Below are 17,408 nucleotides of genomic sequence, written 5' to 3' on the forward strand. Positions count from 1 at the left end.
TGCCTGATCCTCTTAGATTCAATGCCCCAAGGAAGTGAGGTAATCAACTACAATTGAGAGACAGTTATCCAATACCCTTAGTACAGGTTACCACTGATCATCAGCTTTGTCAGATTCCAGGATTTGACATAGTCACCCCGGATGTCAAAAGTAATTACTCCAAGCAGACAAGATTTGCAGCAGATGCAAGTCTAAATATATCAGAGTGCCAGGCCAGAAAAATGAAGACCTTGTTTTGAGTAAGATGGGGACCAATAGGGACAGTCACTGAAAAATGTCAAGGTAAACCCCTTCCTCCCTCCTCTTGGGCATTGTGCATGCTCCATTACAAGCCTATGTGTAGGTAGGGCCTCCTAGGAGATTGGGTAATTAGAAGTCATCACTGGCAAAAGGGTTAGGCAGGTTTGAAAAACAAACATGACTGTACTCAGCTCAGCAGCTAACAGCTTCCAGCTCTCATAAGCACCAAAACTAATGGATTAATTAATATCTGATTGAAGTTTTGCTCTCTTAAAGTCAAATGAAATAAAACATCATTTTAGAGCCGATCGTACTGATCAACTTTTACATCATATTCAATAGTTCAATTAAATGTGTCTGATTGTGACGGGATTGCTGCAGCACAGCGTCATGACTGAAATACTTCCAGACTTTTGAAAAGTATTATTCCGTTTCCATAACTTGTCCAAACAAACAGGGCAGGCTATCCTGTTTTCATACACGGGGCTATTTATTAACACTTCACAATTTTACAGTGACATGCCAGAGCTTGGACAAGAATTTATATCAGGCTTACTTTATTGGTGGTTAATGGAGAAGACAATGTCCTTCCATTTTAGCTAAACATGAAAGCCTTGGTTAGCAATCCCAAGACCAGATGTCAACATTCCAGTTACAAATAAAAATAGAAGGGAAACATACTAAAGCTATTGGACTTCCATTTGCGAGTTAAACAAGTCATGTAGCCTTCAGGAAATATTTGCCATACATTTCAAATATATTCTTATTAGTATTGGAGAAACGCTTAGCTATACCAGTCACACTTAAGACGTCGCACTGAGGAAAGCATAACAAAGTGGTGACTGAAATACATGAATTAATCTCAGCCAAATGTAATCAGGCTGATGTCCAGTCCATTGTTGTTTTTGCCCATCATATCACCTCAGATAGGAAACTCCCATTCTATTCTAGGAGCCTCATAGTGCATAGCTACTCTGAGGCCTTTTAGATCTCAGACAAGACTAATTACTATAAAGCAACGTTTTCAGGGCCTCGCGGAATTAATGCAAATTGGAAAGCACCAGGTTAGAATACGTGCACTTAATTTAATTAAAAAAAACGACCAAACAACAAAAATCAGATAAGTAGAACTTGAGTTATGAATTTTTAAAGAATAGATAGTAATCAGCGCTTGCTAGACCGGTCAGCCTTAGGGAGGTCTACCTCTGAACTTTTTTTGCCTGCTTACCTCCAATTTTGCTGATCTCGTTGTACTGGTTTTAGGACACTGGGCACCTTACCACTGCCAACCAGTGCTAAAGTGCATGTGCCCACTCCCTAAACATGGTTTGATTGAAATATCCACAACTGGCATACTTAATTTCCTTATACATCCCTAGTAAAGTGCACTAAATGTGCCCAGGGCCTGTAAATTAAAAACGACTGGTATTTGTCTGCAAAAATCACTTCAGAATGGACTTTTATTAGTTTCACTCTGCGACTTTGGTCTCTCTCTTCCCTTTGCTGTCTTTTTCTGACAGACATTCCACAGTTTCAGTCAAAATGCCATCCCTACTTGACAAGTGTCCAGACTGTGGACAAAAGAAGGCCAAATCTGACTCTCACAGAGTGTGTATTCTTTGCCTGCCTGATAAAGTCTTAGATGGCGACCTCTGAACAAGAGTGTCTCACCCTTGCTTCCACCTCCCTCGCCAATCGTCTCCTCGACGTGGAACGTCGCCATCATTTCGACTCCCGCCATACTTGCCCTAAACGTCGTCATAGTCTCCGATGTAGACCGGGACTGACACCATTTTTCAGCCCTTCGTCTGGGGAGCCGCCCAGCGGCTGAAGACAGGGTTTGGTAGAGGACTGACCCTCTCCTCGCCCAGAAGTCCCACCTGATGACCTTGTCTGCTGTTTTCTACTGTCTTCCAAACCTTGAAACCAAACCTTCTCCAGGTCACGCAGGGTGCGCCTGGAAAAGGTTTTACATATGGGACAGTCATCACTAACATGAGAAGCAAGCAGGCAAATAATACACACTGAGTCAGTTTTGGCCTTCTTTCTTCCACAGTCTGGACACTGGTCAAAAAGGGATGGGATTGTGACTGAAAAACTGTGGAATTTCTGTCACAAAAAGACAGCAAAGGGAAGAGAAAGAAAAAAAGAAGTTGAGTGAAACTAATACAAGTCAATTCTGAAGTGATATTTAAAGACAAATACCAAAATTGGTAGAGGTCAGTGCTCTAGCTAACAAGAGCCTTCAAAAAGAACTGAAGCAACTGCCACTGGTTGTGCATCATGGGATACTGGTGGTCTCTGGAAACTCTTAAAGAACGGTGTCCATTTTGAGACATATAATGGCAGCCTATGGGGGCTTCTCTGTCCTACCCTTTCATTTCTATCATGTAAAAAGGAAGTTTTGTTAAAGGGAGTTTTCTATTTGTAATAGACTCCATAAATTGTGAAATTTAAAGTTACTGGCTGTCTTTCTTCACTTCAAGATGAAGTAATGGCCAGTGTAGCCTAGTTAGTTAGGCTGCATTATTGTCTCTCTCAAGTGTCTATGCAGGGCTTCCCGAAGAAAGGCGAAAGATGACAACTTAAGAAGAAAGTGCTACTGAGTCCCCGCAGGTGGGCAGGACTATTCAAGTGCGTATGACTATACACGGAAATCCCATACAAGAGAAGTCCCTTTACAATGGAGAATTTCATTTTTAAAATATAAAAGTGAAATCTCAATTTCACCCAATAGGGGTTATAGGCCTGCAGTAGTGAACAACTAATTGGAGGGTTTCACTACCAGAACATGTAAATATTCCTGCCTTTAAAATACATTGCACCTTGTTCTCTGGGTGGGCTAGCACCTACCTTAGCAGTGGCCTATATGTATAAAAAGGGAAGGTTTGTGCCAGGTTGGAATGGCAGCGTAAACAGCACACACAGGCTCTGAAATGGCAGGCCTGCGCCTTGGTTAGAGGGCTACTTAAGTGGGTGGCGCAATAAGTGCTGAAGGCCCACTAGTAGCATTTAATTCAAAGGCCCTAGGCGCATGTAGTGCACTTTACTAGTAATGTATAAGTAACTTAAATATGCTAATTTGGTGAAAGCCAATATTACCATGTTTTAGGGAGAGAGTACATGCACTTTAGCACTGGTTAGCAGCAGTAAAGTTTTAATGCCAGCAAAAATGAGATTAGAAACAGTGGAGGAGAAAGGCAAAAAGTTGGGGAGGAAGACCTCCCTAAGGCTGCCAGGTCTAACAAGGCCTTTGCGACAAAGCCAAAGTGATTATTGAACATTCTGGATAGAAAATGTTTGATTAAAGAACCTGGAATATAGCCCAGGAGATTTCAAGCTTTTTAATATGTTATGTATTGTTCAAAAAAACAGAAAGGATGAAGGTGGTGATTTTGGGGTAACACTAGGTTTGTCTTGAAGAATGAATTGGAGTGATGGGCGAAAATATTAAGGTAGGAAACAGGCTTATGAAAACAACTGGCAGGAGGTTCTCTGGAAGGTAAAATCATGTAAGCTGACAGTCATGTGGTTTATTTCTAATAACTGCAGATTCCAAGTTCAGACTCCTACTTTACAGGATAGAAAAAAATATCAAAGCCCTTGAAGGAAAGGAAGGAAGTTCAAAGACAGGCGTAAACAAGGTTAAAATAAATTTACAGCAAGTTTTTTAAAAAACAAGACTGGATGATTTGCTACGCTTTGTACTAACAAACAGAAGAAAAAATAAAGGTACTGTACTGCTAAGGCCAAGAGGAGCCCCAATTCTTTTTAGAGACCATAACAAATGTAGCAGACAGCCCTGGAACCAAAGCAAATGGCATACATTTGAATGGACAGGGTAATCATACCCCAGGTCTGATCGAGCCATTCTACATTGATTAAAGCTGAGGATATTCTCAAGCCTGCAGGTTTCCCCCAATATGTGGAATAAACTCACACAGGCATATTGAGGTTTCATAAAATAGCATCTATGCTAAAGACCAGAATACCACTATTACTCAGAGGATTTTGTGCTTAAATCAAATCTTTGATAAAAAAGTATTGACAGACATGCACATACTGGCTCAGGTTAAGAGACAGTCACCGTTTATGCATTAGCACATAAAAATTGAAAGAATCCTTGACTCAAAAACTTATCAAAGGAAATTTGAAAGATTGTTCACATAAGTATTTCCATGAATTCAGAAATATGTTCAAATTGGTAAAATAAAAAGTAAGGGAATAACTTGGAGAGTGGAGACACTACATAGCAACTAGAATTTAAACTCAAATGACTCATAACAAGTTTACTAACCTCTTTCTCCACCTGCTGGATTTGCTTTTTAGCATCAGCCAATTTCTCCTTAAGGTCTGAATAGTCCTCTTTCTTCCTTTCGAGGTCTAATTCCAGAGTACGTTCTCTAGCACAGCTGTCCGAGAGTTCCTTCTGTAACCTAGAGAAAGCAAGCAGAAATTAGGATAGTAAATGTTCTCTTAGGGCACCTGGATCCTATCAATGTTTAAGTAATTCAATACTACATTATTTGAGAAAGCCACACAAATTACCCTTAGTACTTTATTTTACCAAACATGTGTCTGCCTGCATGAACCAACTGAAGCAAGGAATAGGATCAGAATTCCTAAACCATCTCTACCACTATTGAGCGCAATGGACGAAAAACAATGTGAAAGACAAGGGAATCTGTTGCTGGACAAGTCTGTGTCCATCCGTTTTTCTGACGTGCTCATATGAACTTCGTCAACCCAAAAATGTGGCTGTTCAGCCACTATTCTGCATAACACAACTTGCCGTGGGCTTGCTTTCTCACTCTTAATTGCATGTGCTCATTAATTCTATACTGCATCCCTTGTTCTGTGAATTTCTTCTCTGATTCTTCCAGGCAAACTACTGGACCTGCTGCTCCCCATTCCATTTCTCTTTTGCCTCTTTCCTATTTTGTACAAATAAGTAGGTAGTAGGTGGGAGTGATTGGAGAGTCATCCTTTGCGACTAATAGGATATTCTAGTTGATTTTAACAGTAATTCAGCTTCTGTTTTAGAGGGCAGAAGCTTTTAGTGTCCGTTAGGCCATAGAAAGAAGAAGATGAACTCTGGCAAGCAATGACCTCTGGAAAGGTCTCTGCCTGCCTAGTGTCAAAGTCAGGCACATGTAGAATACTGCAGCCATGGTTCGCTTACTATGGCCTATGCATCAAAAATGTAACTATGACCAATGTCTAAAATGCAGTTCAGGTTCCTAAAGAAGAACAGTGCAGCAACTAATGTCCACGGCCTGCTTCAACTGCCATACAGTAGATTAGGTTAACACTGAACAGCTATCAACTGACTCAGTCTTAAACAGACGTATTGCCTCTTCAAGCAGACCATACTGCATGAACCAGCAAGAACTAGGTTTGAACAGGCAATAAAAGAAATTTTAGGAATTACACTTAAACACAGTTTGTTGTTAATTGTTGGCTATCAATTTATTGGAAATGCAAAATGCGTGCGTCTCGGAAAACTTTCTTGAAAGAGAATTACTCAAAAAGAAATAGGTTTGTCACACTCACTTATCTTTTGTTTGCACACACATGTTGCAATTTACAAGATCACCCTGTAGCTAACTAGCTAAATCAGGGGAAGTAGAGTGATTCACTAAAAATATTGAAAAGATCTAAAATTAATTTTACTTTAGCCTAACTTGCATATAATTAGATGCCCAACACTAAGCCTACTACAGAAATGGCAAGCAATGTTGCAAAGACTACTACAAAAAATAAAATCCGAGCCATTGGAAAAAACAAGCAGGTGGATATATACTTCCATTAGAAATAATAGTCGTTTTATAGTGATCTAAGGAATGACTCATTAACATGTACAGTGGGCAGGGCCAGGCAGAAAGTATAGAGCATCTATTGGGGGAGGGATCGGAAATTAGTCACTGTGTCCGGAGTGACGTCCTAGCATCGATGAAAAATAAACTAATATAATGCCAGTTGTGAATCAAAAGCCCTTCCATCATAAAGAGGAAGCAGCAGAGCACTAAACTGGAAGCACCCTAACAAAGGGCTGAAGCAGTGTTTTGATGTGGCTTAACTTGACAAAAAAGACTAAATTAGCTTGGATTAGGCTACACTTGCCAACAAAGGCCTTAAATACCTGATGGGATGATTCAGAATTCATATCTCGAGTTTCATGTGCAAAGGACCAAAAATTAATTTGAGGATTTGGAAAAACCTTCCATAAAGCCAGCATTAGAGTTTAAAACATAGGAGTACAGACATTTAGCAATGAAGGCTAATGGGACAAACATTTAAGAAAGATGCAGAATTGGTGAAGATCTAGATGGAATGGCCAGATCTAGTGGAAGACCTAGGAAAGGTGTGACATTCCCAAGAGACATCCTTAATAACATGCACTCATTCCTACTAAAGTAAAAATAAAAAAACTCTGGCCATTTTGAAGGAAAAACAAATAGTATCAGGTTAGGGATATGAAGTTTAGCATTCTCCGAGAATTCTCTGAGGCAATGCAGATTAAATGAAAAGCAATGGCTGATCATCCAAACCAAGAGTAAATATGCTTAAATCGGCCATCCAGATTAGATGATGGATTGAAACTATAAATCAAATCCCAACATCTGGGCGAAGAAACTCCACGTTAAGGTTCAGGAGTAAAGAATGCTACTCAACCGTAGTACAGCAAAGTGCAAGGAAATTGAGAGGGACATGGTAATCCTAGATGAATAAAAAGAAAATAACCCAGGTGAGCATGGAAGGCCAGAAGATGTATTGAACCATCATAGGAAGATGTAGCGGTTGTAGAGTCTACAGCCTAATAGAAATAGTTTCCATAAACGTAACTTTATCCTGACTCTTCCCCGTTCATAACTTGCAGAACAAGAAAGGGAAGTGAAAAGTTAAATTGGATTCTTAGGTCTGGGCCATCAGGCTGCAGAGAATTTTCTGATGAAATCTTAAACTCTTGTGGCCTGTAAAATGTGAGAGAGAAACCTTAAACCTACTCTGCAAAGATCTGTCACATGAACATGCCTTGTGAATGGCATCTGCTCTTGTCCCTGTTGGAGGAGGGAGGTTGGTCTCAATGAGTGTAGCAGCATGTGGTACAAATTTGCCACGTGGCAATGGGGATCTTAAGGTCCATTCAGATATTACCATTATTTGCAGATGTAAAAAAAAAAAGCAGCTGGTCTGACAAATGCAGCCCCCCCCCCCAATTCTGTCTGGACAAAAGTTCAAAGTATGTGTACCTTCAGATTGACTCGGGTCTCCTAAGAAGACTATGCAGTGGGCATTGAAATAATACTGGTAGAACTGTCTATTCAGCTGCAATACAGGCAGCACTTTTAGAGTGAAGGAAAGGAGAATCAATAGAAACCACTTTAAAATGACAAGATGACACGGGCTCCAAGGCCAGTAAGATGTTACTGCCACCATGAAAGCAGTCTTCCATAAAAAAGCATAATGTCACAGGCGGCCTTTGGTTTAGAGTTTTTCTGCACCATCTTGTGAGGATCATAGTCAGACGCCATGGGGGAAAGCATGCATGAGACTTGTGTCTCTAGACATCCTTGTTATCCACTAAGTAGGGCTGTTTTTGCCGGTTCCTGTAGGCTTTGATTACCCTGTGTGAGGTTTTCAAACTGCCCACCATGTTTCAACCAGGTGCCCCAAAAGATGGACTGCACTGCCCACAAAGCATGTAACTGCTGAAGTTCTTCACTAGTGCGTTGAGGGAAGCTCAAACATTTGGTTTTATACTGAATTCTGGTCGTGGTCTTCCTGGCAGCCAGTGGTACTTAAAAAGGTCTGTAAGAAGAGTCGCAGATGCTGAAAGATGTGCTCCTGAGGGACCATGCACTAAGGATGAGTGATAAAGAGGGAGTAACAATGACCACTTCCCACACAGACAAATGGTCTCTATTCAGGGGATTTTGGATGTGCTGCCTTTCACGTTTATGGAGCAGATGTGACGGCAACTTGGACGTTCCACAATATTTTTTTAGAAGACTGTTTCAGAGAAGTTGGATAAAGTTGGATAAGGAACACAACAACAAAAAACATTAAATCCAACATCAAGCTGCAGTGCACTAATGGTAAATCACCTCTTCACCCATACGCACAATGTTCCTGCCTCACTCCATTACTTTGAGGGAGTGACAGATGCAAAAGGGAATAAGTCAACACCTTACTTTGAGAAATTATTGATCATATATCATTTATGTTCAGCGTAGCATAGATAAAGGTAACATTGCCACATCGTTACCTCCTCTTCCCATTGAAATGTGTCTTGTCCCACTCCTGAACAATATTGACAACACTAAAATAATCACATTTCTCGTAGCACATAAAATTCCGCAAGTATGCTGTAAATTAGAATGTATTACTTGGCCTTCCAGTCCATACTGCGTTAAAGAAGAACATTTTTTAATGTACTTACTGTACAATTTCTTGTTTTCTGATTTCCTCTTGCTTTTCTCTCTCTCCAAGGGAATCCTGAACAGCTTTGAGCGTATTTTTTATTTCAGCCAATTCCTCTTTCAGTACAATTTCCTTCTCAGTCAATGAGTGAACTGTCTTCTCCGATTCCTGATATCTTTGCTGCAATTCTTCAACTGCAGACTTCTTATGTAGGATTTGTTCTTCCAAACTTTCATTTTTATCTTTAATGGTCTTCACAAGACGATCTAATTCTAGTACCTTGTCTTCGTAACCAGACTTTTGTTTTTCAAGCTCTGCTAATTTACAGGTTACTTCGACCACATGTTTCTTTTCACTTTCTAAAAGACTGCTGCTTTCAAGCAGCTGCTTTCTAAATTGCTCAGAAAGGGTCTTCTCGTTCTGCAATTTCCCTAGATTTTCAGCTTCACTCAATTTCAGGTTGAGTTCACTGTTCTCCGTTTTAACTCCCTCAATGTCTTCCTTTAGACTTGCAAGCTGCTCTTCCAGCTTTTTTATTTGGCAGCTTTTTTTGGCGGAGACTTTTACTAAGTGCTGGCACTCTTTCCAAAGATTTTCTATGGCACAGTGGAAGGTGCTGCTACGCCCATCTGTATTAACAGAAGCATCAGACAATGTATTTTCATCAGAGCTTGTAGAACAGTGGTGTGTTGAATTTTCCAGATCGAAAGTTTTCATTTGCATTTCATCCTTGCTCAACAGGTCTATTTTGACTTGAATGTTTTGTATTTGAGATACCTTTTCGGAGATATTAACCTTATTACTTTCTACTTCTGCTAGCAGTTTGCTAATATGTTCTCCTTGCTCCTTGTTAATTTGCTTTTGTGTCTGAAATTCTGAATCAATCTTTTCACATTTAGAGGTAATTTGTTGAACCTCTTTACTTAATCCTAAAGCTTTTTCTTCGGAGGAGGATAATGCCTGCTGCATGCTTGACAGCTTCGATCGGAGCTCTTCATTTCCTGCTCTTTGAAGTTCATCAGTCAGTTCAGCTATCCGATTCTGCGTTGCTTCTAATTTTTCTTCCAATTCGTTCAAGGATGCTCCTCTATCAGGGAAGCTGTGCTGGTGATTCTCCTTTTCTTCATTGTCTGCTCCCATGGTGGTACTCAACCTCTGATCCGTTCCTACAACAGTTATAGTAAAAATAAGTCAGCCAACAATCCAAAATCATTTCAACAGACTGTATGAGAGGAACATGAGCATTGGATTAATCAACAAAACCTTTGTCAGAGTACAAAGAAAATCCAAAGCCATGGAGTAACCTCAGAAGAGGACAAGAAAACAAAAACTGTATATATCGCAGACTGCTGAGCTCAGAAGCATCCGTCTCATTTTTTAAGCATGGTCCAACACCTCAATTCTGGTATTGACAGTACTCATTGAACATTTTTTACAACATGCAGTGAAATAAAACAATATGCTTGGAATGCATAAATCATGGACTGCCTCCAATCACATTGCCAGATCCGTACTGTCGGCTAAAATGTTATCATAATCTACTCCTGTCATTGTGACAAAGGCTCATACACTGGGAGTACGTGTGGGTTTACAAAAGATCCATAGACAGTAGGAAATGGCATCTTCCATGGCACTGGAGACGGCTGGCAGGGTGCTGTTTCAAATAGTTTCATATTCTATGAAATTACCTGGAGGAAGATCAATGTATTGTGTTGATGTGTACAGCGTTGCAACAGAAATGTATAACTTTTCTTGGAAGGGGCTGTTGAAGACCTGTGTAACCCATGCTTGAGAAATCTTTAGTTCATGTGAACAATGGATGAAATGGAGTTGCTAGCACCATTCATCTACAGTGGACATGATCTAGCCTTAAAGACCACCCTGGTACTATAGCTACAAGAGCCGTTAAAGACCTGTCGGGTGTTGTAAGCCCACGTCCAGGGCCTATACTAGGGGACAGTGCTGCAAAGTATGGCGAGTTATAATGCTTTCACAATATGTCATCCAATAAGGGCCCAATTAAACGGCAGCCTCCTAGGAGATGCAGAGAGGGTTAAAATCCATCGAGCCCCAAAGCTGGAGTCTTTCACAGTTATTGCTGTATATTCTGGACCATTTTGACAGCAAAAGATGTGAATGTGGCAGCAGTCAGCCCCCGACTTTCCCTGGGCTCTTGCAGACAGTTTTTAGGTCTCGCCTTAGCACCGCATACGCTGCATGCGCTGTCTCAGCGGGACAAAGTAATCTGTATGTTGGCTTAAACTCCCTGGAATTAGTTTTTCCGCTTGCAATTGGTTTACCTGTGGCATTGTTATCTTGCTTTGTTGGCTGTTGATCCTATGGTAACTCCGTTTAGTCCAGAGGCAGCGGCGCCTAACTACAGTTTTAGTCAGCTATCTCGCGCTTGTTTTAATTGCATGCAGTGTGCTATCTGTTTCTCACGCTGTGTTTGTTTATTTATTTTGAACATCACTCCCTGCGTCTGTAACTGGACACTCTCCTCTACGCCGGCAAGTTATTGTAGCCTCTGTAACGAGAGCAGAAGCATTGCATCATAGACTTGTGCCAATTGTGCAATATTTTCCTGTTGATTTGTTTCCGCATTTATTTTTTATTACAGCGCAGGCATGCCCAGCCGTATCTTAGCCTTTGGTGGCTGCACCTTTGTTTTACACAAAGTGCGTATCGCACACCACCTGCGATTATCCCTGTGGTCTCCACCCCAACCTCTCTCACAATAGTGCTTGTGTTGGCCCCCACCACTATCGATCGATTATTTTTATTTTATAGTGTATATTAGGGTGAACATTTCCCAAAGTCAATCACAAAATGTTCAACCGATGTAGAGGCTCCAACATGGATCCCCAGCGCTGAAGTCTGCAGATACCGCTGCTGAGCTATGTCCTCTCACTCTGCAGGCTGCTCGCATTAGCAGTAGCTCGCTCTCTGGCTTTTTGTTTAATTTGGTAGTGCTTTCCACAAGCACCAGTAACATTACACAATTACAGTTTGATATTTGTAGACACAGGAAGATTAATCGGCAGCTCAGGGTATTACTTTAACAGAGATGCCCATTAAGCCCCCTGTGTCTATAAAAAATACAAATATGTTACTGTGTAATGTTACTAATGCTCGTGGAAAGAGCTACGAAACTGAAACAAAAAGCCCCCAGAGCGAGTGAAGGCTTTGCCTCCGGAATGATGTGCATGGTGGTGAAGCACTGACTCTGCGTCTTTCTTGAAGTGTTGCTGAGAGGACGTATTAAGTCTCTCCATTCAACGGTGGTATATCATGCAGGATCTTGCTCTTGCCTGTGCCGTGTCTGTCCAAAAGATCTTTTAGTATGGCGTATTAGGAGAAGGTCACGCCGGCACGGTTATTAATTTTAAGGCCAGGACACTGGGAGGTATTGGTAGGCATCCTTTCATGTACAACTGAAATAGAAGCTACATTCAAAAGAAACTTTGGAATCACCAGGCAGCTTATAGAGCTGAAGAGAATATAATGATCTTGCTATATGAAGAGACTTAATGTGACCTTTTGAGCATCTTCCATAGTGACCGTTGTATTGAAAGACGCACAAAATAAGAATACCCAATACGGATACAGTACAGTATCACAAGAATCTCTCCTGAGTCTATAAAATGTGCCCCTCTATATCCCCTGGATACCTGGGTTGTTTTTATCGGAAGAGGTCCTGAAGAAGGTGGCCTTGAGCCGCAGAAACGCGCGTCGACCAAGTGCGGGGTCTCACATTGAGTTCTGAGACCTGTATTCACGATTTTACTTTCTCGTCTCATATGGTGTGGTGATGCATGTAGATAGGGTGAGAATGTTGTGAATGCTGATTGTGTGATGGCGTTGCGATTAATTGTTTATTACCAGGGGGATAATAAATTATGTGTACATTTGTAAGAAATTTAGTTTGTATATAGCTATGCATCGTATATTTTTTTCTATTATGTTTTTTTCTCTTTCACTTTTACCAAAAAAAGTGTATGTATGAAAAAATTGTCTTTTATATTTAAAAAAATTGTAATTTTCTATTGTGTGATAAATTGGTAAAGGAATTTCTATGTATGAAAATCAATGACAATCAAAGGATTTAAACAAAATGAAATAAAACTTATACCTTTTGAAAGAATGTAATGTATTGCTTAGCGTTTGTCACCTATATCTTGTCATATATTTGAGATATATTGGCATTTAGATTGTGTGGCCGGTAAGGGAAATCTGTTTTCTTTTGTGTGTTATTTCATTCCCCTCCTTTCCCTGGCCCGATTAAGTCTTGAGGGGGTCCCATCAATTTTGCTACAATAAGTGCAGTGCTGCCATTAAGAGTATATGGTGCTGGGAGTTTGTCATCACGAACTCCACAGCACCATAATGGCTGCACTGAAGACTGTGAAGTTTGGTATCAAACCTCTCAGCTTATTAAACCCACACTGATGCCAGTGTGGGATTTAATGTAAAATGTACGACAGAGGGCATCTTGGACATGCCCCCTGAAACTCAACCAACTCCCAGTGACCTGACTGAGTGGCTGCCTAGGCTGCCACCCCAGACATGTTTCTGGACCCCTCTCAGGGCCTGAAACAATGCACATCTTGGGACGAGGTGCCAAGCCTCCTCCCCAGGATGGGCAGGGTTCACGAAGGAGAAGTTTCAAAGGCATACCTCCTGTGTGAGCCTCTCCAGACCACTTGCTGTACTCCGCAACTGGTCCCCACTAGTTTTATTCCCCACTTTGGGCATGAGACCCGGCGGGAAAAAGAAAGTGAGGAAGAGAGGTGTGCCCACCTCTGCCAACTCCACCCCTAAGGTGGGGGAGGAGAGGTGAAGCACAACCTCGAGTCCCCGCCATCTTGAGGATGGGGGGAACCCAGCCAACCAGGGACCTGCTCCTGCCCCCCTCCCACTGGTGAGTGGCAGAATAGGGGGTGAACCCACCCCAGGGAAGGGACCCATTGGTACCCGACCTTTACCTACCTGTAACGTCACTAAATTTAGTATTTAGGGGCACCTTGAACCTTCCTTCATCAGATCCAGCAACCATAAGAGCAGGACGAGAAGCCTGCAGAGCTAACAAGAGGACGACACCCACCGACTTGGCCCCAGCGCTACAGGCCTGTCTCCCCTCGAACCTGCTCATGTGAAACCCCGGCGTGTCCAGCGGGCAGCAACCTCAAAAACCCCGGAGGACCTGCCTGCATACACTTCCCATGCTGTTTCTCCTGTGAACACCAGACGTGTTTAAATGGCAGCTCCTGGTGCCAGCTAGGAACCGCAAATCCAGCACAATGCACCCGCCGAGCCCGGTCCGTGTTTGAGTGAACAAACACCACGAGGAGGTCCCCCCCAGCGATTCTGACCCAAGATCCGGCAACCCCTGACCTGCCTCAAGACTCCAGACGACGCCTGCTGCCTCAATCCAGAGGACCCCCGTACTGCGACTAAAGCAGGTAAGAAAATCAGACATTCCAAGGTACCCCTGCACCAGACGCCCCACGGCCTTTTGTGCCCAACCCAGTGGTGCCCAACCATACCTCTACATCCCAACTTACCCCTTGAAGTGGTGGTCACTTCTGGAAGATCCTCGTCACAGAACCTACAGTGTTTTTGTCCCAGAGAATCTCCAATAAAATCAACAGGGCACTCTACCTCAAAACAGAACCCTGTACCCAGCTGCCCTAGCGTCACTGAGGGTGCCCCTTTGGTGCTAACCTGGTCCCCAATTTGCCCTGACCTTAACCCTGGGAGATTTGCCCCCACAACCCTGCATCCTGCTTGCCAGCCACCACCAACCGGAGTCCCTCTGTCCCCAATAGGATAACATTGGGCATTAACACTATGCATCCGGCCGCCCGAGTGCCGCTGAGGGTGAAACAGTGCATCACTGACCCTGGGAGTACCCAGAGTCTAAATCCAGAACCCTAACCCAAAAGACCGATTACTTACCTTGAAACTGATAACTAATTTTTCCTCATTGGATAACATTGACACTTTTTCTCCCAAAAAGTTAGTGTCGACTTTTGAAAACTACAAATATTCCTTAAAAATCAGCCGATTAACCAAAACACATTTTCTCAATTGTTTTCAGGAAATGTCCCAGTGCTGAATCCAGGATCCAGCACTGAGTAAGAAAAAGTAACGATACCTAACTTACCTGCTAATTGAATTGCCTCCCATTGGATAACATTGGTGATTCTATGTGAAAAAGTTTCCAAGTGTCAATTTTTTAAATGCAATAATATTCCTTAAAAGTCATACCTTAGACCAAAATGCATTTACTCACCTGTTTTCAGGAAAGTCCCAGGGCTGAATCTAGGATCCAGTCCTGTGTTAGCAAAAGTAGTCTGAAAAGTAATCAACTGCATTTTAATTAAGAAGCCAATTCAATTGAACGTACTATACCTGCAATGTGTTGCTTCCTTAAAACTGTAACCCAAGCCTGCACAAGTTACACTGCTATTTTGAACTATGTTCATACAAGTAATTTACTACTGAAAAGTATTTTTATGCTTACCTGCACCAGGCTTGCTTGGTTATATAAATAAAACAGTATTTTTTTTTATATAAAACAATTAGCCTAGAGTGCAGTTCTTGAGTGTGTGAGACCATTTGGTGACTCTGTACATCAAATGCTTTACACTGTTCTTGGATACTGCCTTACTGCTCGACCAGACTTGCACTTTAGAGAGTAAGGTTCTATATAACTTTAACCTCTGCCAAACCTGTGGAGACCCCTTGGACTCTATACACACTGTTTGGAAGCTAATGTACCTCCCTGCACAATATGTTTGGTGTTCGTTGAGTCCAGGGCTGTCTGAAGACCACACACAGAACGTCTACCCTTTGAGGAAAGAAAAATGTGTGATTATTGCGGAGGTTGTTTACTCTGGTTTGCATAATTGGTACAATATATATCAGACGCAGCACTTAAATCTGTAAAGTCAGATGCACCCCAGGTGGAGGGTCAAGATGTGCCGGTTCTTCTTTATGCAGATGATGCTGTACTTTTATCAAGGACACCTATAGGTCTACAGAGGTTAATAGATAAGTTTACTGATTTTATTAAGGGTAGAAAGTTGCAGATTAATAAAACTAAAACTTATACTATGATCTGTGGTTCGAGGCCTAAGAGAACAAAATCTTTTTTTGTAGAAGGACAGAAAATACTAACAGTTGATAAGTTCTGTTACTTAGGGATAACTTTCACTGGCAATGGTAAATGGTCATAGGAAAACTATGAACGTTGGGTCTAAATTGGTTAAAAGGGTACACAGGGTTTTCAGGTTTGCTGCTAAACTAGGGGACCGCCGAATCCATGATCTGGTGCACATTTATCAATCAAGATGTACCTCAATAGCACTTTATGGTGCGGGGGTATGGGGCCATTATTACCATTGAGATTTGCAAACAGAGGAAAACAGGTTTCTTAAAAAGCTACTCTGTTTACCCACTTCCGCATCCTCCAATTTAATACATAGTGAAGTGCGGATTAATTAACTGACGGATCTAATTGGGTTAAGACCACTGTTTGCATGGAGCTCTATATGGTTGAAGGAAGAAACTATTTAACAGAATTATTATTAAAGGCTGCCTTTAATTAGACAACTGTTTAAAGATCCCTTGGCTTAAATATATAGCAGCAACATTTAAAGATCTATTTAATATAAACATTATGGAAAACCCCAATGGAGCAATTGATATTCCCAAAATTGAAATGAAAAGTACGTTTGAGGAAGAAAAAACATGAACACCAAAATATTAATGGGCAGTTAACAACTTGTAAGATTTATAATTCATATTTGGAAATTGAGGGATGCCAACCATATTTAGGCCAGGTAACTAGAACATCACATTGATTTGTTCTCACTAGAATGAGATTAGGCATCGTCCATCTCCTGGTAGCATTCCCTTGTGTAAAAAAGTATCCCGCCTCCCTTTGCCCATGTGATGGACTTACAAAACAGAGCACTTTGCACTTTCTCCTTATATGTGACTTGTATTTGAACCTCCGTATAGCTTTCCTTAAACCCTTGTTTAAAAAATATTGCACTTTAACTACAAATGCTGCTAGTAGTCTGTTTACATTGCGAGAGCCAGATATCTGCTTCAATACTGCGACCTATTTTACGATCAATTGATGCAAGGAAAAGTATGTTTTAAATTGTTTTTATAGAATCACTGACATAATATCAAAAGACACAATATCGTGATACAAAAATATCAGCACAAATATATCGAAAGCATTATTATCGACATCCTATACTTAACTATAAAAATACAAATATATCGGGTACACAATATCGATACACATAAACATCGATAATATCGACTACAAACATACCGAATGTAAAAAATATCGATCACATTAAATTTTATACACCAGTACAAATATATCGAATTCACTAATATCGTCGACAATAATATCGTGTAATTAAATATATCGAAATTATATATTTGTATATATAAATAGTTTTCAAATAAAATTATTCTTCTTGGCAATAAAATACACACCTCTCATTAATATATATTTTTTTAAACATTTTGGTTAACTCTAAAACATATATTTGATATAAAATATATTACCAACACTTTTATATAAAATTATTTTTGCTTTCTTTTAAACACAAATTTGCTTTTGCTTCATCTAACACGCAACTCACAACAGAAATTCAAAATTATAAACTAACCAATGAACACACAGATTTACTAATATAACCAATAGCAAACTAATT

At 40.9% G+C, this 17,408-nt stretch overlaps 1 protein-coding gene across 2 annotated transcripts in view; it reads right to left on the reverse strand.

The window, feature by feature from the left end:
- KIF20B (kinesin family member 20B) overlaps nt 1-17,408 on the reverse strand; it is a 608,549-nt gene that overhangs the window by 247,887 nt on the left and 343,254 nt on the right. For both annotated transcript variants that reach the window (XM_078642920.1, XM_078642919.1), the window contains exons 20-21: nt 8,684-9,830; nt 4,538-4,676 (exon numbers count right to left, since the gene is read on the reverse strand). In XM_078642920.1, the coding sequence (XP_078499046.1) occupies nt 4,538-4,676; nt 8,684-9,830 (1,286 nt within the window). The remainder of the gene's footprint in view (nt 1-4,537; nt 4,677-8,683; nt 9,831-17,408) is intronic.

This window comes from Lissotriton helveticus, chromosome 5_1 (genome assembly GCF_964261635.1).
Source record: "Lissotriton helveticus chromosome 5_1, aLisHel1.1, whole genome shotgun sequence".
In the NCBI taxonomy this organism is placed as follows: domain Eukaryota; kingdom Metazoa; phylum Chordata; class Amphibia; order Caudata; family Salamandridae; genus Lissotriton; species Lissotriton helveticus.